At 45.4% G+C, this 25,017-nt stretch overlaps 2 protein-coding genes across 4 annotated transcripts in view; both read left to right on the plus strand.

The window, feature by feature from the left end:
- OSBPL5 (oxysterol binding protein like 5) overlaps nt 1-11,850 on the plus strand; it is a 61,138-nt gene extending 49,288 nt beyond the window's left edge. For 2 of the 3 annotated variants that reach the window (XM_009812070.2, XM_009812071.2), the window contains 7 exons: nt 1,010-1,099; nt 3,894-4,030; nt 6,735-6,920; nt 7,451-7,589; nt 9,286-9,415; nt 10,081-10,183; nt 11,239-11,850. In XM_009812070.2, the coding sequence (XP_009810372.2) occupies nt 1,010-1,099; nt 3,894-4,030; nt 6,735-6,920; nt 7,451-7,589; nt 9,286-9,415; nt 10,081-10,183; nt 11,239-11,374 (921 nt within the window). In that variant the 3' untranslated portion in view covers nt 11,375-11,850. The remainder of the gene's footprint in view (nt 1-1,009; nt 1,100-3,893; nt 4,031-6,734; nt 6,921-7,450; nt 7,590-9,285; nt 9,416-10,080; nt 10,184-11,238) is intronic. The other variant, XM_059825694.1, reaches the window with a different exon arrangement.
- Nucleotides 11,851-14,425: 2,575 nt separating this feature from the next.
- LOC104253080 (tumor necrosis factor receptor superfamily member 10A) lies at nt 14,426-24,896 on the plus strand. The gene is made up of 10 exons (XM_059825799.1): nt 14,426-14,457; nt 15,828-15,927; nt 16,773-16,904; nt 17,107-17,218; nt 17,808-17,881; nt 18,658-18,753; nt 19,740-19,774; nt 22,494-22,829; nt 23,305-23,353; nt 24,161-24,896. The coding sequence occupies exons 2-10, from the start codon at nt 15,837-15,839 to the stop codon at nt 24,454-24,456; spliced, it is 1,221 nt and encodes a 406-aa protein (XP_059681782.1). The 5' UTR covers nt 14,426-14,457; nt 15,828-15,836; the 3' UTR covers nt 24,457-24,896.
- Nucleotides 24,897-25,017: the final 121 nt, after the last annotated feature.

The following is a 25,017-nucleotide window of genomic DNA, read 5'->3' on the forward strand; positions in this document are numbered from 1 at the left end:
GTCAGTGTCATCTCAAACCTACAAACACTTCAGAGGTTAAAATGCAGACCCTTCTTTTTTGGCTTGAAAAGAATACGCTTAGTCCAAACATGACTCAGAAAGGTCCCTGCGGCTTATTACATGCTCTGATTTGAATATTTCGTAGCCACCCTTTTTAGTAGAATTGTGTGAAGTTAAAGGTAAACCCCATAACTTTGTTATTAATTTGGATATGTACCAATTCTCTGCTGGATTGCATATATTGATTCTTGAGATACTTTTTTTTTCCATGGGTGTCGTGGGAAATTAGGTTTTATATTGTTATTAAAAAAAAAATTTCCTCTGCACAAACGTTATTGGAAAGTAGCTGCTAAAATGTCTGAAGAAATGTTGTGCGGTGTGAATGGAAGAGCTGGTCACTCTATCACTGCTGTTTCCTGTGTTTGGCAGGCAGGAGGTGAGGGGAATTTTCCATTGTTCTGAGAATCTTTTCTTTGACTCTGGAAATACCCTTTTTCTTATTTTGTTTGCTGCTGACAAGAGCTTCTTCACGCTGGATGCAGCCATCAGCAGTGCCACACTGCTGTTGCTGTCCCATAAGCAGGAAAAGTCACCAACTGCATTAGTGCTGCTCCTGTTCTTTGGACAAGGCTGCAAGTATAAGGGTGAAAACTGTAAAGTCATTCCAGACAATGGGAAAAACTTGCCCACAGACACTTATTCCGACGTCTAGCTGACAATAACTGTATTTGCAATGAAGGCGAAGCCTTGCACTGCTGAATGTGAATGCACCTGAAGGCTTATCTCCCTTCCTGCAGCTCCTACAGTGATTTTGGTATTACAGACAAAAGGAGGAGGGCACAATGCTAGACAGTCAAAATCCATGTTAGAATTAATTCTGCCTTTCCCCAGAAATAGTGGAAATCAAGCAGGTTGCACTTGCCTTCCTTCCTGCTGCATCACTGTGTTTGGCTCCCTTCCAGCTCTCACTAGACTGATCATATTTTCTATTTCTATTCTCCCCTGACAGCCCTTCTTCGGTGGCAGCGCAAGCATTAATCAAATCTCGGGGAAGATTAAATCAGGAGAAGAAGTGTTAGCAAGTCTCAATGGACACTGGGTAACATACGATAATCGAAGTTGCTGACAGTTTAAGTGCGCGTGGCAGCAGGGTGCGTGGGAGGGCTGGCAGCCCTTGGCAGGCTGCCTGCGTTGGAGCAGGGGCTGTGGAGGGCCTGTGTCCTGCCTCTTCCCGCCATCCCCAGGGAGCGCAGGGAACAGAGCTTTCCGGGCCACACCTCTCAAGGTCGGTTACGCTTTCATAGTCCCATCCACCTGCAGTGCGAGTAACACTTGCACTCCCAGGGCCTGGGCCAAAGCTGGGACTGGTGAGGTGTGTTTCCATCGAAGCCAGTGGCTCTGTATTTAGGGTCCTGGGCTTAGGATAAGCACCGATGGCAGGAGACATAGTGTGTCTTATGTGTGATTGTGAAAATCATGAGGCTTCCTTTTGTCTTGTGTTTAATACTTTCCCAGCTATGGCAGTATCAGGGAAGAACTTCACGGGGTTTTAAATTCGTTATTTTCACAGCAAACCTTTATGAGAGAAGATGGTTACTCCTCTGTTCATGAGATGAAGGACCAAGAGACAGATTCCGTGAGGGTCTGTCTGTATGGGCAGCTCAGAATAGTCAGCAGAGCAGCTAGCACCTTTGCACACCTGGTATCCACAAGTGAATCACTCAAAGGCATCCTTAAGCCAAAATCCAGCAAGAATAAAGTTGCATGGTGAAGGATCTAGATTGGAGTTTTGGTTGGGAACTCCTGGTAACCGCAGCAAAAGCAGTGAGCCCTGGCTTTGGGCTGGACACTTAGGTATTTATCTCAGCTACATTTCGACATCTACGTCTTCGTTATAGTTGACCTGTGCTCCCTTTCCAGTCCCTAGAAATTGTCACTCCTGAGACAAGATTTGTCTCATCCTAAAGGAAGTATTTAAAGTAGGTCGGGTGAAATGTGCCTGGATAAAGCCCTTTCTATAGTGAGGTCCTAACCACAGTGTAGCCTTTGGTATTGGACTCCTCCCCTCAGGCAATCTGTCTTTTTGCATAAAGAGCTAATGACAATTTTGAAATGGGGAGATTTGCCCTTGCTAGGTGTATACAAGGAGATTGGCTCCCTCTGCCTGGGTAGCTTTTCCATTCTGAGCTCCCTTTCCTGTAGGATGAGCCTTGGCAATTGTGAATTGTGCTGGACTGTGGAGTACCTCGTCTGCGGTGGGTCCTGTGAACACCATCCGTGAGAGCATGTAATCGAGTGGCTCCCCTGGGGTGCCGTGCCACATGGTTGCATGCTGCTCAGCTTCCAGCCTTCTGTGTTTGAATTTTATCAGCCTGAAAATAATTTATTCCTCCCTTGTTCTTTGTGCTGGTTGTTTGTGGTGCACAAAATTAGAATGATGTATAAAAGAAGTTAAATGGCTTTGAAAGGGTGGCTCCATAAGCCGCTGTTTGCAGTTGCACGCTGTGAATAGAGTAGCTGCTGTGTAGCCGTAGGGATGTTGTTTGTTCTCTTCCCTCCCTGCTGAGAGTATTGGCCTGCTCTCCTGAGCTCTGCAGGCTTTTCTCTGACACCGTCTGGTTTCCTGACAGAAACCCTCACAGCTGAAAGGCTAATTCTCTGTCTCAGGACCTGAAAATCCACCTGAATAAAGAAGGGAAGCAAATCCCAATGCTTTTCAGCCCCAGGATCAAAGCATCAGCTGAGGGCTTTATACATGCCCCTTAGAGATGCATGTAGTGATGTTTGGTAATGCCTGCCTGCCTTCTCCCATCCACAGCTGGGGGGCTCTTAGGGACCTGAGATCTGTCCTGGAACTGGGCCCTCAGGACATGGCAGAGGAAGTCCTGAGGGGGACTTTGAGGAGGGATGAGAGTCCCCCAGGGTTGAAGGAGTTTCACAGCTGAAGATGTGGGAAGTGTACTTTGAGACACACATCAAGGGACCGTGGCAAAGGAAGAAATGCAGCAGCTGGGATGCAAAGAAATTAGGCAGCGACAGGCAAAGCCAATAGCCATGACCTAAATAAGGTTTGCATGATACTCATGCCATGTGCAGGCAGCTGAATGGCACCAATGCACATGCTGTTCAGCAGCTGTAATCGTCTGATTTATTCCACTTGCAGGCAGCGTCGTGCTGTTCACTATATGCTCTGTAAACTACCCCGTCTGGCTCCGTGGCATTTCTGCGTCTGTGAGCAAGGCTGGGAAGCAGCTTAGTTAAGCAGGGACACAGCAATATTGTCTAGCCAGCCTCAGATCAGAGAAGTGCTGCTTAATAGTTGGTTGCCAAGTAAATTGGCAAGGAATAAGGATGAAAGACCCCTGGCATTTTGAAGTGCTAAATGAAAGTCGGGGCAATAACAGAAAAACCTGGCTAAACTGAAAAAAAATGTGGAAGAGGATCTCAACTTTAGCTCTCCTTTCTAGAGAAGATGGTATTTCAGTAGGCTCCGAGTGAGATTTCAGCATTGAGGAATAGAAGACTGGAAAAGGAGCTAGGGATCTTGTTTATATGTGCTGGGTGGTACCTGGGGGGAACAGGGGGGAAAGAAGAGTATCTTAAGGCTTCTGTGGGTACCCTCGTCTGGGGACAAGACTAACAAAAGAGACCAGGTCCCTTTCCAATTCTTCTCTGATTAATTCAGCCACTGTTTCCAGGAATGCCTCGCCTTACCCATTTTAGAAACTTTCAGGAAGTGTTCAGTGAGATTTAATGGGGTATAGGAGGAAAGAAGCCTTCTAACCAAGCCCTGTCGCTGATCATCATCTGGAAGCAGCTTCCATTTGTCAGGATTATTTTCTGCCTTGTGTTTCTGATTGTCATTAACCTTTTCACTTAATTTTCCTTCTCAGGATGGGGAAGTGCATATAAATGAGTTGAAAAACGGGAACGCAGACATGTTCTGGAACCCGACCAGTGAAGTACGAAGGCAGAGACTGAAGCGCCATATTGTTCTTTTTGAGGAGCAGACGGACTTTGAGTCGGAGAGGTAAGGAGCTCTGGGAACGTCTCGCTGCCGCCTCCCCGCTGGAAGCAGGGCTCTGATCAGAAGGCTCCAATTCCTCAGCACAGTCCTGGAAAGGCAGTGACCCACTTTGCCTGCACGTATTACCCAGCCATTTACCTGTTTTTTTCCAGTCTGTTAACTCTGGAGTATTTCCATGAAGTATAGCTCTGAAATAACCAGGGAGCTGGGCTGAGAAATAGTGGAGGCTACATTTCATCTGCTGAAATAACAACTCTCCCTGAACTCCAGAGATCATGAACAGAGTCTCTGTAACTGCTGGAACATTTTATGGAAGGGCAAGATGGCAATCTGGGGTCAGATGTCTTATTAAGAAGGGTTGTTTCAACCACAGGCTCTTAAACTAGATGCAGGAATCATGTGGGAAGTACTGGCATGAGCAGAGCAGTAGTTTGAACCACATAACAGGATTTTGTGAGAGAATGTAATTAAACAGATGTTTAACCCTGCCTCATAATCTCAGCTGAGATCTCCAATGAAGTCTGCACCAGTTTTTTTAGGGTGATTTAGATTACCTAAAAATATAGTCCTGGCACATGATTTAGGAAATGGAAGGAATGACTGCGTGGTGCAATAAGCATCCCCGAGCCAGTTCTTGAGCAAGAACAGCTACAGCAGCATCATGTGGTGCTGGCTTCAAGCCAACTAGACCTGCCACCTCACCAGTATGGTCAGCCAATACCAGCTAACATTCCAAGGAGTTTGCTGCCTGGCTCTGCATGACATTGGCCACTTCCCTGTGGGCATCTAGTTGTGGTGTTGCATCACATCACTAAGAAGATTCCCCTTTTTACAGGTAAAGAAAGGGATTGCACGAAAATAAAAACACTTGAACATTTAGTTTGTTCTGGACAGCAGTGGATGTTATGGGCAATAAAGTCTATATTTGTAACTTACAGTCGTGCAATTGCCCTTGTCACAGAGCAGAGCAGACCGCAGCACATTTCTCACATTTCTTCTTCTGAAGAAGATTCTTTTAAAGCAGAAGAGAAATCTCAGTCTTGCAGACGAGGAATCTCCGTTTCTGTGTTTACCAGGGTACTGCCAGAGCTGACTCCCTTTGCTACATCAGAGAGTAATGATACATGCATCCAGGGGAAGGAGGCAAAAGGAAGAATTCTAGAGATCCCTCACAGACATTCCACCGAGCTCCTTATTATGCTGACAGTTGCATGAATAAGTTACCATCTAATCCAGGTTATGTTCTGCCTGAATGACTTAGTCTTTCCTGCAGTGCTGAAAATCACCTATTTTCGCAAACGCTGGCGAGTCTCTGTAGCTCGTACCATTATGCAGCTCGCCATGGAGGGTCTCATTGTCTGACACATGCAGCTCTTGATGGAGTAATTTGCCCTTGTCAAACAATTTTCTGCGTGTCCCTCTGAGGTTATTAGAACTTGAACACTCGCTTTTTACCCCACCGCATTCCTTAGGACTGACTCTTGACACCACCGCAGTGTTTTCTCAGGCCGGCCGTTATTTTCACTCCTCCCTCCCCCACCCCCATCACTTTGAGTTTGAATTGAGTTTCCTCCCTTTGTTTGTGGGAGAAAAGATTCATACACAGGAAAATGGGAGTGACGTGTCAAAAAGGACAGGAAAGTGTTCCTCTGCCTTCAGTTAATTATCTAAATGGCTGCTCTTTTGGAAGTGTTGTGTTATCGTATGGTGATAGAAATATAATGAAAGCATCAGTTTCCTTTTTAAATTAAGAGCTTCACAGCAAGCTCCAAATTAAATGCAGTAATGTAGTCATCTTCTAAATGGAGGACTGGTGTTTTGGGAATACTGGAACAGCCTGGATCTCCAGTGCCTATTCAAACCGCTAAACCACTCGGTAATGTTTTGGGAGGGCTAGCTGCTAGTCTCAGATATATTTCCAATCTGAAATGAAGGTTAGAATGCTCTGATTAGAGGAACTGTGGAGGGGCCCATCATAGCTTGGCTATAGAAAAAAAAAGGTAATGATTTTTCTCCCATAAAAGGCAGATCCTCTCCTCCGGGCAGAGGCTCAGTGAGACATCATATGACAGATCACATCTCTTTTGGCAGCTGAAAACAAGTGCGAGTGAAAGCCTGTGCTCGTGTTTGCAGTTTGTGAGCACAAGTACATGTCTTTTTCTTGCAGATTGAATCAGCTTCCTGCACATCTGGTTGCTAATCCTATATAGTTGTATGACATTGCATGTGCAGCTGCAAGCCTTGCACATGAATTCGTTTTCCAATGCTTCTAAACTTTAAATATAAGGCCTTTGTTTCAGGGATAGACATTAACACAAAGGCTCCTAAACATAAACGAAAGGGCAAGGAAGACAACAGATTCTCCATTATACATCAATCACCTCTAAAGCGGCCTCAGACCTCAATGAGTTGAGCATAACTATCTTATAACTCACACAGTCAGCACTGAAGATTTTAGTGAATATTGTTAGGTGGTGTTCTCTAAGGGAAAGTTCCCCGGTTCTTCAGTAGATCATTGTATACAGCATTCAGTGTTGCCATTCTCATAACGTTCCTTTAATTTGCAAGCCAAACTGAGGCTGAGCAACGCTGTTACAGTTCCTCTGGACTATCAATAGGTCAGAAAAGTGTCTGCTCTAAGGTTCCAGCTGGCAAAATGTATTGTTGGTTTTAAGGTGGTTTAACTTTCTTCCCTGTTTTTTTCTAGGCTTTGGCAGCACGTTACCAGTGCAATAAACAAAGGCGATCAACACAAGGCGACGCAGGAAAAATTTGTGCTGGAAGAGGAGCAGAGGAATGCCGCCCGGGAGCGGAGAGAGAACGGCACAGAATGGAAACCACTGCTCTTCCAGCACGATGCCACGACTAATGAATGGCACTACAAATATGAGGAGTGAGTGGTCGTGTTGGGGGTTATGAACAGACCTCGCTCTGCTTGAGTCCCCAGGGATGCAAGCAAGGTTACAGACTTATAATTCGGGTCCTGCCATTCCCCAAACTATGCCCTGGGCTTGCTCTTTCTGAGCTCCATGTCACGATTAGAATACATATTCCTGATACTAATTGGGCGTAGCTGGAAATGAGGGCTTGGCAGTAGAAAATCTGCTATGACATTGGTACAGATACCTATTGTTGCAGTCGAGTGCAGAATCACTTAGCAGAGATTTTCTGCACTGTGCAAGCAGAGTTGACAACTGTGCTCTCCTCCCCTGGCAAGAAGGAGACTGAACCCCCCTCATTTATTGCTAGGAGCTGTGAATGTAGAGGGAAGTATGTGTTACTCCTCACGCTGCATCTGTGGAAACTCTGGTTACTGTCAGGGATTAATGCCTGCCCTGATGCATGTGGAAGTAGCATGTTGCTCTTAACACACCTGGTGTGGGATTCTTGCTTTTCTGATGTTTTTTCCTTTGGTCTCAACAGTTTAAGACCTTGGGATCCTTTGAACGACATTGCCCAATTTGAGAAGAATGGGATACTTCAGACCATGGAAAGACACTTATCCACAAGGATGTCAAACCACAAAACAACATGCATAAACAATCAAATTACACGGCACAAGGTAAAAAGCCTGTTTTGGGCAATATAATATTCTTTACGGTTGTTTAGATACGCAGCCCTTTTCTGCAGCATTTTTGTGTAAGCACAGCATAGGCTGAAAGGTTTGTTTTGGGTAAATACAGCTTACGACTCTAGACCTGCAATATTATACCATCATTAACTCCAAATAATTACAATTCTTGTGACGCACGGAAACAAACTTTACAACACACAAAGAGTTATAAAGCAGGCATGTTTATTACAGCGCCGGGTGCAAGGGGATTTCTCCTCAAAGCTTGCACACCGTTTTGGCAAGTAGTTGGATATTTATTACACTAAAGCATACATATTCATAGGGTTTCATAATACTTATGTATAAGTTGGGGGCAGAGTTGCTTCAGAAACTGCACAGGCTCAGATCTGTCTCTGGTGGTCTTTTACTTCTTCAGGGGTCTTATCTTCCTCTTCTGTCCTCTAGATGAACTTTAGTCTTTTACGCATGCTCTCTTCTTACTTGTTGATTTCAGCAGTTTTTAACAAGTTCTAGTTAGTTCTGTGGTCAGACTAACCTTGCAGCTCCTGTTATCACTCCCTTTGTTCAGCAAGTAGTTCTTGACAAATACCAGTCCCTGATAAACTTAACCCTTAACAGACATTACAGGCGCCAGCCTTGGTAAGTGAGTTTTAGAAAGAATAAACAAGAAACAATATTCAAGTGATTAAAAGCAGATAGTTATGTCTCTGTATCACTTGGTTGACACATCCTATCCATTTCGGCATTTTTCTTCCAGCCAGTGTTAGTGACAGTGACTCTTATACTGGGTTTTGCACATGACTGAGCTCAACTTCACTGTTAAGTGTTCCCAAAGCGGAAAACTTCCTGTAGTTTTGGAGTACACAACTGAGATCCTGCAACTTCAGTTTTGGTCTTTGCTATCTGCCTTGTCACTTACTTCCTCCTAGACAAGACAAGAAACCTCTCTCCATCCTTTCCCTTAAACAGAGATGATACTTTCTTATTTCATTGCATTCATCTTCAGAGTAATTTATGTCATTCATAAAATGCTTTGTAAATGGAGAACTGCTGAACTAGCTAGATATAACACGTATTACACTGATGAAGTTGTATCTTATTATATGCATAGACTTTTCTTTTATAATGCCCCAAACCTGAATGTCTCGGAAACAATGAGGAAGTTGAGGTTCATAACTGCTTTTCAGACCCTCCCGTGAGAAGTTTGAATCAATGTGTTTGGTATACCCATCTGAGAGGTAGGGAGAAACTTTCCAAAGTGCATCAAGAAATTAGGCATAAAAGTTCTGTGATGTTTAAATCCCTCAGGCACCTTCTGAAAAATCTTCCCCAGGAAATTCGATTCTAAATTTTTCTTCTTTTAATTTTCTGTTATGTATCTGGTTGGTGGGTACTCAACTCAGCAAAAGAACTATAACGTTCATCGCTAGTATGTGTCAGTTAAAGCTACAACAAGAAGAATTCGGATGGGTGTCTTAAGGATGTTATCATTTGAGGAAATGCTTCTCTACAGGGCATGTGTGTAGCTGCCAGGAGTCCAACTACTAGTTGTTGCTGAGAGAGCAATCAAACTTCGCAATCTCACAGATATTCCCCAGCAGCCCGAATTATTTTGTTTAAAGCCAAACACAAGAGTCTTTGATTTGACAGTGACCGAGTCCCTTTTAATCCCTGTTTTATCCAGAGGTCTGCCAAAGACTGCCGGCGCCGCAAAACCAGTGATCAGCCGTCCAACCACAGCCAGAATACAGAGAGCAGCTGTTCAACGCCAGAGTCGGTGCAGGAGCTCTCGGATGATGATGGCAAGTATTTGGGTATCACTGGGTCAGGCTTTAATGTTCTTCCCTTGGTACCTTATTCCTTGAGCCAGCCCTGGGAAATTTCCCAGCCCACTTAATGCTGCGGGCCCATAGCTCACAGGCAAACACAGAGAATGTTCTGCTCTGTACATACTTCTGCTTCTCTTTCTGCCTCGTGCTATCCATGCCCACAAGTGCTTCCCAACTCCTGGCACAAACATGTTGGAAAAACACACTGAAATTCCAATAGGTACAAGCTGGCATGGACACGCTGGAAAAATACACTGACATTCCAATCGACAAATAGGAAAGAGGCTTCGTTTCCTATTCCCTTTCCTCAGCCTTTGTTGGAGGTGACCTTGAATGTTTCAGAGATGGGGGCAGGTGTGAGCACTCCATTCCCCTCCCCTCAGCTGGGGAGGATGATGCAAAAATTGTTTCCTAAGAGCCAAGAAGGAGCCCCAGGCCAGTGTCACAGGACCTGTTGCATTGACCTGTGTCTTTGGGGTGGAAGATTATGTCCCCTATCTCCTTCTCCCCACGTTTCCTCCTGAGAGTGTCCCCCCAGCTGTGACAATTTGACCACGGCCAGCCACTTGCTGGGTGAACTTGGTTTGTGTTTCATCACCACCACCAGAGATGGTGATGCAAAACATCACGTCCTTCGTACTTTGCTGCAGGGTTTGAAAGCCTGTGCGCTCAGTGCGGGAAAGAAATGAATCACCTGAAGGAAATTCATTCAGCTGTCTTATCCCTACAGAGAGCCCAACAGGACATACACAGGTAACCATTTTCTCTCATCAAATCAATGATCTTAATGGGCTAAAAATAACCTGTGGCATTTAACTCCTCCACTGCCCCTTTGGAGCGTCCTTATCAGCTGCAGGGGTGCAGGTAACAACTGTTTCAATAAGTAACCTATTAACACACCGGAAAGGCAAAGCCACCCCCTACTTGAAACAGCGCGGAAATCTCTTCCTCTTATGACTCTCTTTATGGGGCAAAAACCATCACCTCAGCACTTTAAGCACCTCTTGGCATGCCCAGCTGCAAAACAGCTGCAGAAGCTGGGCGGGGCTGGGCCGGGTCCTGGCTATAAATAAATCTCTGCTAGGCAAGAAGGTGTGTGTGTGGGGGGGTCTCTCTCCTCATCATGGATGTTGCGAATTTGCTCAGTTTGCTGCCGAGATGCAGGAGTGTGGTCTAAAAACTGTGCTCCATAGGTGAAAAGCACTAAATTCCTGGGTTTTGTATAAAATGCTAGTCGCTGTCTGAGCACGCCTGCTTAAGCTACTGCTGGCAAAGGGCTTTGCACCACAGGCTCCTCTGGGGAGGGCAGGGGAGGTATTAACTGCTACATCTGCTCCAGGGAGCCCTGCTGATTCCCCTCTGCATGAGGAGTATTACCCAGCCCGCCCGAGGCTTTGGTGGGGTGGGATCACGCGCGAGGCCCACTGTTTCTGGATGCCGGAACCATCGGTGATACGGCTTTAGCTTTTCTCTGCTGCTCTTGGGGGTGTCCAGGGCAAGTTCTTGTATTTGGGAAGGTTAGGGCAGAGGTTTGTGAGTGGGTGCTGGATGAAGAGATTTCTTGGGGTTTGTGCCCTTACACCTTCTCACGCCAAGCAGTGTGCTCTGCCTGAATCTGGAGCAGCCAGAAGTACTTATCTGTCTGTTAAAAAGAGGGGAGGTGAAGCCTGTGGGGCACAGTGCTGCACCCGTGAAGGTGTCTCTGAAGTACAGGGATCCCTCCTGGTGTGGAAGCGCTGGGTACGCGCACACGTGTGAATGCACACCTCCCTACGACACCCGAATAAACAGACTGCTTTCTTTTCCAGAAACCTCAGTGCTCTGAACAAAAAGTCCTTCCACAGGAAGGTCTCTTCTGAAAGCTTCCTCCTGGACTCTCGCTGTTGGTTTCTCCTCTGCATCTTTCTTACGTGTCAACTATTCATTAATTATGTCTTCAAATAAAATCACTAAGTTTGGCAGCAATAATGATTACCAGCTGCAGGAGGGGGCCACTCACGCAAGGAGCCCAGCGAGGCACCAAAGCACTTTAGAACCAACGCAGCAGAAGTGGAAGAAAGTTGAAAAATGAGGTTAAAAAGGGACCTGGGAACCTGCAAAACTTTGTTCCTGCAGATTATGTCATTTTTGCCTTTTACATGTACATCTTCAAGGACCTCTTAACCTGTACGGGCCTTAATGCTGAAGCCAAATGTAGCTTTAATTGTGCAATTTGTTTTCTATGTCTTGTCATTTTCTGATGCAATTAATAATTACCCAGCAGTATTGGTACCCCCAAAATGGTAAACACCCCAGCATTTTGGAAAGGTGACACCGGCCTGGTTCATAGCTCTACGAGTGAGGGAGTGCAGCTGGGGAACTGTGAAGAGCTGATGTCCACGGTGCCTGTCCAGCTGCCTTTAATTATGGGAGGGAGCACACTTGGTCCAAAAAAATCCACCCCCGGGATATTAAGTCATGATCTTTTTTGTTGGCACACACAGAATGGGACCTCAGGATGTGTTTTATTTTCCATTCCACGGGAACTGTAAATATGCACAATTTCCTAGAGCCATTCCTCTTTGGGGAATGGGAAGCATTCAGTGACAGCTCCACATTTGCTTATGGAGCTGCCTGGTGTGCTGGACCACGGGGCCCATCGAGTGTAACGTCAGACACGCCTGTTCGTAAAACCTGGTCACTTATTATTATTGTTATTATTTGCTATATGGCTGTTTTATAATATCACAGACTAGCATTGTAGAGAGGAATCCACTGCCCCAGGATAGGTGAGAAGGACGGGAGCGCTATAGGTGTACGTGTGTTCGGTCGTAGGCACATTTATTGTCAAAGGTCAGGAAGGAGGAAGAGTTTTGCCACTGTATTGTTCAACTCTGTTAATAGTCTTCCTCTTTTACACCATTTTTTAAAGATTTGCAATATTTTCTGTAGACTGCAGACAATACTAAGCCTTTCTTTTCTGGCCTGAAGTAGTTCCAAGTGGTAAGTACTGCTATATATACAGCCTTAAAATACTTAGTGGTGGTGCCAGTCTGGGCAATCTTTCAATGTAAATGTTTCCAAATTTTTAAGTACATTCCTCGTCATATTCCCCAGTTAGGGGAAACCTGTTTGTGCTTGATATGTTGAAATAAAACTACACACAACTTTTGGTGGCAGTCTATCTATCTGAGAAATTATTTGTGTGTTTGAACTTGGTTTTGTGTTTTATAGCATTTTACAAGTAAACAACTCTTAGGCCATGCTTTTTAGAGGAAAAGCTACGGGAGAAGGCCATAAGGCATCTCAGATGTAGGCCGTAAGTCAGAACAGCAATAGCATTTCGATACCCCTCTGGCTGAAATTATCCGTGTCTTCTAATTGTAGCAACTTCCTCAAAATAGGAAGAAAAGCGGTTGCCTTGATTTTCACTGTCGTACATGTAAATGCACAGACTTGTCTTGGACTTAGAAAACCTTTATATTAAGGAGGTAACTTGATGATAGATAGTTCCATGGAGAGAACCAACTCTCTGACATGAACAGACAGGATAAGAGCTGGCATCCGGAAGCCGACGTTCAAGAAACATCACAAAAAATAAAGGGCGAGAGTGATTTCATTATTAGCAAAAGTCTCCAGAAAACCAAAGGATTCTTCATCCTTGAGGAATCATCCTTGAAAAATGTCAAGATTATCAATCCAGATCGGGTGCCTTTTTGAAGGACATCATCCTAGTCACTCCTTTCTGAGGACATCGGACCCGTGCCACAGGCAGTGCAAGCCTTGGGAGAGGGTGTCCCGCTGGCCTCTGCCCGTGAAAGAACGTCCAGCTGCTGATAACGCCTGCCTGGCTATGCAAGGTCCTGATGCACCTTGAGAGCGTTGGCTCCTAAATGCTGTGCAAACACCTCTGCTGAGGTCCTGCCTGAATCTGCCTTTGAATGCGTCAGCAAGTCAGCACACCTCTGGCCTGTCGGCACGGCCGTCCCCACCGCACACATCCCCCCGTGGGACCACGAATTCAAGTTACTGGTAGGAGCCTCTCCTCTTCTGTAGGGATATTTACATCTCTTGGGGTCAAATGTATTCTGGGTGTGAGAAGTAGTTACTAAAACGAAAAAAAAATGCCCAGACCCACCTGAACCAAAGAAAAGCAGTGCTGAACAGGAAGACTTCAGTAGGTGTAAAGCAAATGCTTGAAATTCCTTGGATCGTTTCCATTTTACCAAACTACGCACCCACAGGGATTTCACTGGGACTTGTTACTGCAGTTAAATAAAACAAATGCTGTTACAGGGAGAGGAGCAGCTCAATGAAAGAAACTATTAACCTACATAAACTAATTATACATCAGCACAGGAGGAGTTTCCAACATTTACTGCTGCTGCCGCAGGGGATTAAAAAATAATCCAAAAAGGAACAACCTATAAATCCTTGTGCCATTAATTTTAATCCAGTTTCAACATCTGGAGGTGAATGTTCCTACATGCCAGTTATGTGCGCGTGGAGGATGAAAGGTCTTCCTGAGCAAAATCACGGCCAGAAACCTTGCTGTTCTTCTAGGAGGAGTAACTGCTGGTGGAAAAGTTGAGAGCCCTTTCAGGGCTTTAGAAAACCCAGTTATGCACCCAGTTTGTGCGTTTTTGGAAAAATGCTCCTTCCACCTTTCGCCCTTCCTTTTCGTGATCAGAGAGCAGCCCTTCAGCAGCAACGTGTGAGCTTTGGGTGGAGAGACACGAATCGGGCCATTTCCTAACGTGGTTTCCTCCTGCTCCTCATAGGTGCAAAGCCTGGTACCGGGGCACGTCCTGGCGCTCGAGGCGGACTTTCCCGGACTGCGGTGGGCGGGCAGCGCACAGCTGGGGCACAGGCTCCCCGCTCGTCCCACCTCTCTGAAGCCCGGGGGCGGGGGGCGGCCGCGGCCCGCCCCGGGGCCGGATAAAGCGGCGGAGGCGCCGCACCGGGAGCGTGCCCAGAGGAGTGGAGAGCGCAGCGGGGCTGCGCCGGGCGCTGCTATGGGAGCCGGAGGGGCGGTGGGGCTGCTGCTGGTGAGTGTCGGGGGCAGGGGGGGAAAGGTACCGCACCCTCGGGCCGGGGCCGCTGTTTGAGGGCAGGGGCTCGTCCTCCGCCTGGCCGCAGCCAGCCCCCAGTCCCCTCCTTTTGAGAGGCAAAAAGCCTTTCTCCGAGTCTAGTGTGGAGGAGCCTTGCGGGGTTTTCTGCCCTCCTCTTCCTCAAGAGACTTGAGTAACTTCCGTCAACTTTTATTTCGCCTTGCTGAAGTTTCGGGAATCCCGGGTTAACGCAGCTCTCCTAAACGGAAGGCGGCTAAGGGAGCGCGGGGCCGTGGGGTGAGCCCAGCCCTAGGCTCTCTCCCGGCCTGCGGGGGGTCCCCGGCGGGGCTGGGCCAGGTGGCGGCTCTCCCGAGTCTCTCCCTAGCGCGGTCGCTGCCACCCACTCGCTTCCTCGGGAGAAGGAAAATTACAAGCCGGGAGCGAGCTCTTTAATAGTCCTCACCTTATCTACTTGTGAAATTGGTGGTTTTCTAAACTACGCGAATGTGGGGAAGACAGTCCCCCGGGGAGGGAGTTGGAAGAGCGGGGCTGCGGGAGCCGGGACTCTCGGTTTCGGCGTAGAAATTGGCGGCTGATGGCAATTAGCGCCGGGGAGCTCCGCGGCCGTCCTTCCCCCTCCTCCTGCCTCCGTTTCACCCCTTACCCTCGGTGTTCTAAGCGAGGGATGTACCTCGGTGGCCCGAAACCCGCGGCGTCCGAGCTCCCCGCTGGCCGCCCCGCGAAGCACCCGGCCTCCCACTGCGGGGGTCCTGACGGCCCGGTGCCTCGGGGGGTCTGTGCCCCACAGGGTTCTTTTTTAAAAAAAAAAACAACAACAAACCAAAAACCAAAACCCTAATGCTGCTGTGGCTACAGTAAGTTATTTTTGTTAATGACTCAACTACTTGCCTTCTGATGAAGATTACAGAGCCAGCCAGAAATGTTGGATAGGATCTCTGGGGCGTTTCCTCCATTTTGCTGGAGGAAGACTAACACGGGCTCTCCTGAATTAAAAAGATGGGAGGAGGGTGAAGTGAATCCTTTACACAAGGCAGAAACCTCAGCCTCTGAAGTTCAGCTGCACTGAAGTGGTAAAAAGAAAATAGAAGCTTAAAATGGAGGCAGGGATCTGGGGCAATAGCTGCCTAAAACCCATCACCTGCTGCATGGTGCTGCTCTAACCCTGGCTTTGTGATTGTAATTACTGCTGCGAGCGGCACACTTTGCAGAAATTAGTTTGGGTTTCCTTTGTGGCTTCCCATGAACTTCTGAATGTGTTTTCAAGTCTTTACAGGAACATCTCCCAGAGATGGTTATCGTGTCCTGGGAGGGTGAATCACTCCAACACCTGTTTGTCTCTGCTGTAGGTTACACTGATGATGATGATGATGCCTGGAACCGGAGCAGAGGACTGCAGGAAGGGAGAATACTTACATGAAGGTCGCTGCTGTGTATTTTGTCCAGCAGGTAAGACTTCAGGCAGTTATGCTGGTAATGGCCATGTTTTTTTCCCCATGGAGATGACTGCGTCACTACGGGTTTTTCATTGCATCCGGTGAAAGTGTAAGCCCAGTTGGGGCTGTGGTGGCTTCTTGGTGCTGTTAAGGCTAGGCTCCATTTTGAAGCAAGAGCCCTCCCACAATAAGCGATGACCGGGAGAGGTGCCGTGGCAGCAAGCCAGGAAACCTCTGCCTGCTGTTGAGGATGAAGTGTTTGAAGTCGGGTGATGTGTGTGGTTTTGTTTTTTTTTTTAAAAAAAAACCTAAAAATTCTGTTAGCACAAAGAACAGGCCTAGGGGAATTCTGATATTTCTGTATCTGTAGGTAAAACTTTGGTTTGCCTTTGCTCTCCCCTCCCTGCTCAACATGTGCAGAGTTAACAAGCTTTGTGCCAAGAAGCACCCTGCCCTTAGATAGTATCGGAGGGCTATTGGGGTAGTTAAAGATAATCCAGTCTAAGGAGAAGAGGGGTTCTTAAGAGTAATTCTCCCTGTGCCCACCATGCCCCTTCAGAGGAGATGATGCCAGCCACGTCCGTGACTCCAAGCCACTGCAGTGAGTCATCCTTGTCCCCGGTGTGTCGCGGCAGAGGCCTGGCTGGATGCCTCGTTTGCCACCACTCCCTGTCCAAGCAGCAGGCTGTGAACAGGCCTCCTGACCCTGCCGCGCTACTCGGCTCACGTGGCGCGCCGTTCACTTGCAAGGAGGGGTCGAACTTTCACCAAAAATGGCTTTGTGTTGTAACATCCTGTTACGGTCCTCTGCCTGTTAAATGACCCCTCGAGACTGCTGCCGGTTCTCCTCTTCCACAGGTACTTATGTTGCTCAGCACTGCAGTGCTCCCCATGTGAGAGGAAGATGTGTCCCTTGCACCGAAGGAGAGGGTTATACTGCCTATGAGAACGGCTTGGAAGGATGCTTGTTGTGCAGACAGTGCAAAGAGGGTACCGAGCACAATTTTGATGAAACCTTAACCCTCTCCCCTCTTTAATGTGGAAAGCCTGGTCCTCTGGTTTTTTGCACTTCCTGTCATTGAGAATACTGAAATTATAAATAAATTGCCTTTATGGCCTGAGTATAACTTTTGCACAGTTGTAGAGAGTCACAACTTTTATATTTATTTTGTAACTTACATTTTATTTTTAGATCAGATAACTTTGAGACCCTGTACTCTGATGCATGATACTGAATGCCAATGCAAACAAGGGTATTTCTGTCCTGCGGAGGGCTGTGAAATATGTCAGAGATGCAGTACAATGTAAGTTTGACAATGAATGTAAGTGACTGATTTCCTTCTAGGGAATGTTAGAGCTGTGGCCCCATCTGTGCCAATACCTAACACATGTAATTAGGCTGTAAATAATTGTCCTGAAGCCAAATGGCATTATTCATGCATTTAAACTTTAGGTGTCAAACTACGTGAGGTTGAGACCTAGAAAGATACGGATTTTGGTATTGTTGTGCTTGTTGCTTATGGCTGTAAGCTTACACTCTTCATGCCTTCAGATTATAGTACTTCCCCATATACATATTTGAATGAGCTTTGTAGCAGCCAACCCAAAATTTTGGGAGGTGAACCACCTGTTGAAGGAAACTAACAGTTCATGAATAATGCATCTGCTCTGTGGAGTTTTTTCCCCTGCCACTTAAAGGTTAACACACATGAGCTTTGTCTGCTTTGCTTCTGTTTAATCTTGGGTTGTTTAAAGATGCACTTCTAACAAAGTTATCTGTTTATGCATGTTCTGTTCATGTCTCTAAGCTCTGCCTGAAACAAATCAGGCCTGGGCAGAGCTGCATATTGCTCTGGAGATGCTGATACAACCCTGTGTTGCCATCCACTTCAGGTGTCCGGAAGGGAAAGAAATTGTGCAGAATTGCAGTGCTACTATGGACCTAGGGTGTGGCTTAACCGATCAAGGTTTGGTACACAAATACCACTTGGCTTGGTCTGTTGGGTCTGTGGCTCCAGGCTTAAAACACCAAATCACTGTTTTACAGACTACTCTGAACTACTATAACATGTTTAAGAGCTTCTGTATTTTGGTCTGGGAATTAATTACTAGATACAAGTTCTCAAAGGGGTTGGAGTGACAAACCACCTTAAGTTTCACTCGGTGGAAAAACTATGTGTATTGCCAGGGTTTTCAGAGTTGCAACAGTGATGCTGTTGAAAGTTATGGATAGTGCAAAGATTTCTTTCATGTCTTCTATGTCCGAGAAGCTGTGTATGGAGTAGCTTTCTCTTCTGCTTTTAGATAAATTACAGAATCACCAAGGTTGGAAAAGACCTGTAAGATCATCAAGTCCAACCATCAACCAAAAAAAAATTCTACCAGGCTGGAGAAAGAAGGAACTGACGCTATCAGTGCTACAGCACCTGAAGCTTGCTGTGATCTTTTGCATACTTGTTTCCCTCTTTTCTTAAATGCCTCTTCAGAAAGCCTTGTAGAAGCTGTATTGCAGCTCTGTACAGAATCCCCTGCTGCCTTTGGGATAACGATGTGCAGTGCGAATGAGTATTTGCACGTTCAGGTTAGCTGGTAGTCCCAGTGCCTTTTCCAGGACAAGCTAGCTGGGTCATTGTACTAGTGTTGAGCTTAGGTTGTTCTCTAGGACAGTGGGGGAGACTTGCATTTCAGAATGTCTTCTTCAGGGACTGCTTCAGTACTAATTTTATTCCTTTTTCCTTTGCAGGAAGCACAGCTCTTGTTTGGATTATTGTGATTATTTTGGTGGTTGGTGGTGGTTTGTTGCTGCTCTTTGTAATTAGAAAGCTGAAGAGTGATAAAGGTAACTGCTTGATTACTATCCATGAACTTCCCAGAACTAGGCAAAGCATGCACTAGGGCTATCCCTGTTTTTTGTGTTACCTTGTAGGGGACTTTGTTTAAGCTCTAGCTCATTTAGTATTTGATTCAATTAAGCAACTCCTGCATAATGGAGACTAGTTTTGTTCGGTAAATAAAATGTGTCAACTTTAATTGTGAGCTTTCCTACTTTGCTGACAGCTGCCTTGTTCAAAGCAAGATGAGCGTAGGGCCCTTAAAAGGACTTTTCCTATCTACTTGCATTGTATTGGCAAAGAGTGAGAAACATCTGTGCATGAGCTCAGATGTATGGGGCAAGAAGTAGCAACTAATTAGATCATTAATGACTTTCATCCACTCTGTTTTTTCTACAAATTGTTACCCTTTCATCATTTGAGCCCCTTAACATGAATGTTAGGTTCAGAAGTCCTGTGTGAATTCATTTTATCTTTTCAGTGGAAATAGAGATGTTTTCTTGAGGAAACTTTTCTTCCCACTGCTGTGTATTAAAGTGGTTTTGCAACTAGTTTAATTAGAATAATGTTGAAAATTATTCTGATTTTTGAATGTTAACTTTGTTCAAATCATGTCTTGCTGATTGTATTGCAGTAAAGACAATTTCTACCTTCTCTTTTTGTATTGCAATAGCCCGCAAAAATGCGAAGAAGCATAAGCTGGGGGGAGAGTGGTTGAAAGAGCGGCTTAAAAGCCAAACTGCCTCTTGTGCTCTGTATTTTACTAAGTGGGACTCTTCATTCCCTGTATGAAGGCACAGGGGGTTGGTGGATGGAAGCTAAGGGTAGTACTCTCATGAAATGTATGATAGGTCAAGGAAAAATAAATGGCTTGTATTAGAGCTTTGGTTTGTGTTATGAATGTGTCTACTGCATATAAATCTTGTGTGAATTCAGCTGTGTTCAAGCTGCTGCAATTCCTAAAAGTTTCTTAGACATTTATCTTGTTTTCCAGCTGCTTCAACTGATAAAGATGCAGAGAAAGGTCTGGTAAGTATATGATGGATTGAGGGTTTCATCTCAGTTTTGTGCAGCTTAACTGTGCACAACTCTCAATTTTTGTCTCACTGTAGACCTCTGGTAGGATGTGTTCCTGTGATGCAACAAGTTGTGTTTCATACAGGGCCAGATGTTAGCAAGGGCCTGATGCATTCATTAGCTGCATGTGTCCACTGCAGTTGGCCTTTCCAGTACTTCCCTTGGAAACATTCCAGATCCTGTGGCCAGGATGTTTTGAAAGTGGAAAAAAAATTAGGCTAAGTACAAGCTTTCACTTCAGACTCTCTCCAAGTGATGCCTTGAGCCAATTAGTTCTTTGTTGCTTCATGGGTGTATTCCCCAGACAATGTCAGCTATCACTTGCCTGCGCGGTGGTGTTCTAACTTCCCTTGCATTTTGACTACAACATTATTTGTTCATAAGACTTAACCTCTCTTGATCCAGCAAAGTGAGTGAGTCTTCCTACCTTTGGGCTCATGTCACAAGCTGCGGACCAGGACCTGGCAGTCTAACTTTTTGGTTCTAGACAGTCCTATAAGATGAGGGGTTCAGGGCTCAGAGCATAGAGTTCAGAAGTACATCCCTGAATAGGGTTTACCAAGCTAAGGCTGGCTGCTGGCATATGTTCTACTCTAAAGCTAGGTTCACCCTGGCCTCCTGTAATCAAACACTATTTCAGAACCTTACTGTTTCAGTCTAAGAATTATTGCTAGTCTAGCATTCTGCAAGATAAATACAAGACTAGCTTGTACTTAGCTAGTCTAGCTTTAGCTTCTCTATTTAGAAGCTACACTCCTAACAGCATGGCAAGGCAAAAATGAGCTCAGTCTTTGCTAGTGTAGTTAATGATGTGTAACACCAAGCTGTAAAACAAATGTTTTATCTTGATGAGGATCTAAAGAAAAGCATCCAGATTCCTCTCATAGCACGTGTACAGCACCTTCTCTCTGCTGCCTTTCTTGGCCCTCACCCAATACACGCACTACTCACCAGGTGCATGAGCTCTTGTCTGATCTTACTGGTTAGACATTTTAGACATTTCAAGTAACTAAATGCATCTTAATTATGTCACACATACTTGAAGACTGAAGAAACAGAATTGAAAGATCTGTTAAAAACATCACCTTAAACTCTTCTCTTTTTTTAAGGTCCATAAGTGGCTCAAATATGTGAATCACCCGTGGGTTTTTGTTGGGTTGTGTCTCCCCCCGCGCCCTGGCCAGATTCGCAGTGCATCGTGTATTCGTAGAAGCTGATGAAGAAACATGACAGAAAACATGGTCAAAGTGCTGTAGCATAGCAATAGGCAAATACAACATCTCTTTAACTTGAATAAAATGGTAGCAGAATAATGCAATTGCAAATAGGTGCATGGTGAGACTTAGCTCTGACCTAATGGTTGTCACAGACCTGAGTTGCAATGTCTGTGCACTTGGTGTTCATGCTACTGTAACAAAAAGCTTAGTTGCTGTGGAGGGTTACACTGATGCAGTCCTCAGACCAGGCATTTTGGCACCAACATACTGTCCTTCCCAAAGTACCAGTGGATTTATACTGCTGTAAAAAAAATAAAATACTGCTGATACTTTATTTCATTGCAAAATAGAGCAGCAGCTATTAGTCAGCTGTGCTGTGTACCTTCAGTTGCTTGGTTACTTATTTAAGAACTAGTCTGTATAAATAGGATCAACTTGTTTAACCTGTTTGCACCCTTAAACAGAAAGTGGATTCAACGACAATGATGTACAACTACATGTGTGATGCCTGGGGTGGTTCCCCTCACATCCCCACTTATGCATGTTGGTCACATCGTGGTGTCACAGCTGGGTCACTGACCTTGTGCAAGCAGAAATCACACTGGCTTATGCTCATGGGGGAACTGTACCTCAACAAACATGAGTCTTGTTGGAAAAACAGTCACTCCTTGCCCTCATTTTCCACCTTTAAAAAAAAAAAATCTTAAAGCTTCCCAGTTTTACCACTAGCTGATATGCTAGATAGATGCTGATCTGCTTTGTACTTGTACTGTTCTTGATGAGTTGGAGCTATGCTCCCTAGCATATGCTTGTTTAATGTATTGACAATGCTAAAAAGGATGCAGCTCTCCTTACTTGCTTGCCTTCTTTGTCCCCTCGTAAAAGCTCTGCAATATGCACTGGTGCTTACTGGCTTCTTTCAACTGATTCTAGTTTGTGAATCTGCCAGAAAAACTAATCCAGCCAAAAAAAAAGCCCAAGCTAGTGCACTTACATGGAGCTGATAGGCTATTATCAGCTTGGCAAAAGCTCTGAGAGCACCAGCCTTGATAGGCTTGAGGCCCCTCTTGCTGTTAAGTCAGCTCAGGTGCAGCAAGGCAATTTAATTTCCTCCTGCCTCATGAGGGGTGCATACCTTCTGTACCCAGAGAGGAGTGAGCAGCAGTTCATGCCAGTGAAAACATTAGGAAAAGCTTCCTGCATTTGTTGTGGAAGTAGCCTGTGAGCCTTACCCCACAGTACAGTGGGAGCAAAACAGGCAGCGAAGTGGAGAGTTCAGGCTCTGAAACCATTTGAAGTCCAAGTCTATAAAGGCTATAACTTTGCCAAATTAGCAGCTCTCCTATTACTTCTCTGATACCTGGTGACTTCAAGTATTCTGCTTTCTTCCTCCAGACTGTCCTTGAAGGCCTACCTATGAAACATCTCTTAAAATACATTCTTATTCTTTACAGGAGTCTGAGAGCAGTACTGAAAGCTGCATTTTACTAGAAGTGGAGACACCTGCAAATAACTCAGCTAACCCAGAGGGTGAGAACTCTGATGAGAGCCAAGAGGGCCAAGCAAAAACCAGCATTAACTTGGAAGTAAAAAACACATCACCAGAGGAAAACAGCGTTGCGCTTCCTGAGCGGGGCACCATCCTGCGTGGGGGCTGGAGGCGCCGCATGAAAAGGTGCTGGAGGAGGATTGCTGAGTCTTCGCTACTAGCAAAAGCTGGGCAGAATCCTGCTTTTCATCAGAATGCCCTGTCTAATGTACCAGGTGGTAGGATGCCAGCAAATGGTATGGTAAGTGTATGCGTGTGAAATTATCATCATATTTTCTCTGATACACGTGTAATTTCGGTTCGGTTCTTAACTATTCCTTGAGTAATAGATGCCGTTTGCAGACAGAACGATAGGGAAGAGGTGGCTTTGCCTTAAAGATGTAATAGAAAGTATGGAAAGGGATGTCTTGGGAAAGCAAACTTCAGTCCCTCATTTAATCTGCTCAGCCTCTCTCATCTCCCAGTTCAATATTTACACAGAAGCTATTCTTTTGCAACAGCAGCAAATCGCCTTGTTGCTTCACTTCAGAGCTAGTATCGTGGCTGTTTCAGCATGTGATTTTCTTTACTCAAATACTTTGAGCTGTGCTGTGAAATCTGCCCCCTTCCCCCTTACTGGCGCGTGTGCTGTGGAAGCAAGCTATCAAGTAGCTCAGGAATAATCATGAGTGAAGCGCTCTGATATGTTGGAGTAACAGTCCAACTTTGTATTACAGGTACAAGAACCAAAGTGTCATATAGTTGTTAAAGATCTCTCTCAAAAAGGTAAGTATTCCATAAATTGGTGGTACTTGGAATTTGTTTTTTTCCTGTTGACTTCAGTCTCCGTAAGGAATAGTGTAGGGGGGCTAATGAATATTGCTTAGAGCTCTAAGGCTTTCAGTTTATTGTAAAATGTGCTGAAACAGGATTATTACTACATTTAGGAGAAGTTGTAATCCCTGTGGCAAATTGTTCTACTTTAAAGTGTGGCTTTCCTGCACAGGAGTATGTATGTTTTAAACAAGTCTGTGTTGCAGCAGCATACTCTGCCTTGATGAGTGAGGTGTAGGTCAGAGCAGGAGATCTTTCTGTCAAATGTCCGCTCACATGGAAGACCACATGGAATCCCCGTACATCTACCTGTACCCAGCAAGTGGATGTGCTGGATGTCCAAACGACAGGTTTTGCTTATGCTGGTCTTGGCGTGGCAAACTTATTCACAGTAGCACAGCAAAGTGGTTAAAGCGTACTGTTGAGTAGTCCTGTTAAGCTTAAATGAAGACATGCAGGCCAATGAAACCTTCCTCAAAACCACCTTTACTGAATGGTGTCTCATCTTAAGATACTACTTTTGAGATATGTAGACTGATACCTTTAGCTTCTGTCAAGATCATTCAATAGGAAACCCATTTGTCCTGCTGCTGCTCAGGTGCCAAATCTGACTTTGTTGCTGCTGTTCGGTCTGTGCATGTACTGGCTGAAAAATAATGGGAAAGTATGTACATTGGCTATGAAAAAAAAATCTGAATTTTAAAACCTAAGCTGATGTGTGTTGTGTGATTTTTATTTTTTATTTTTTTTTCGTTTCAGAACTGAGAGATAGCTTTTGGGCCTTTATAAATGAAGTACCACCGAAAAAATGGAAGCAGCTTATGAGAACTCATCTGCAGGAAAATGATATTGTTAAAATTATTTATGACTTTCCTAATGATATAGAAGAGCAATCTTATCAGATGCTTCTCACCTGGAAAAACACACTGGGAGAGAAACAATCTATTATTAAGTTACTGGATGGGTTAAGGTGTCTAGATACCAAGGCTTATGATAACGTATTGAACACTTTAAAAAGTAATAACATTATAAGTAAATTAGAAGCTACAGATTAACGTTTACAATGAACTTTGACAGTGCTCTTATGTACATATATATGTCTACAAACTTCCTGTAAATGAGGACGTCGCCAAACTGCTAGTAAAAGTGATGGCGTGGACTTGATACCCTCTTCACCGCCACGCGGGGAACTGGAAGTGGTTTAACGCCGTCGGTGTTAACACGGACTCCGGTTGTGACGTTCACTAAGGTCCTTTGAGTTGTACGATATTAAACTCGGGCGCCGGAGGCCAGCTTGAGAGCAAGGAGCTCCAGCTCCCGCTTCCCTTCCCGTCAGGCAGGACCGTGCTGTGGGAGCCCAGGCGGTGGGAACGAAGAGGAGGCGGCACCTGTTCTTGAGGGGATTGCAATGCTTCGGTTTTCTGAAAGGGCTGCGTTTTGCTTTGTGTTGGTATGCCCAGGACTGTTATGTTTGAAGCACAGCAATAAACGCCCGGTTGAGCCAGAAGTTGGCGTTGGACCTTCTTCTCTTGAGGGTGGGCGGTGGTGTGAGGGGCCGCCCGCCTGTGGGAAACACTGAAGGAGAGCGCGGCCGCGCGACGGCCGCCCGATGGGCG

This window comes from Gavia stellata, chromosome 17 (assembly GCF_030936135.1).
Source record: "Gavia stellata isolate bGavSte3 chromosome 17, bGavSte3.hap2, whole genome shotgun sequence".
Classification (NCBI taxonomy): Eukaryota; Metazoa; Chordata; class Aves; order Gaviiformes; family Gaviidae; genus Gavia; species Gavia stellata.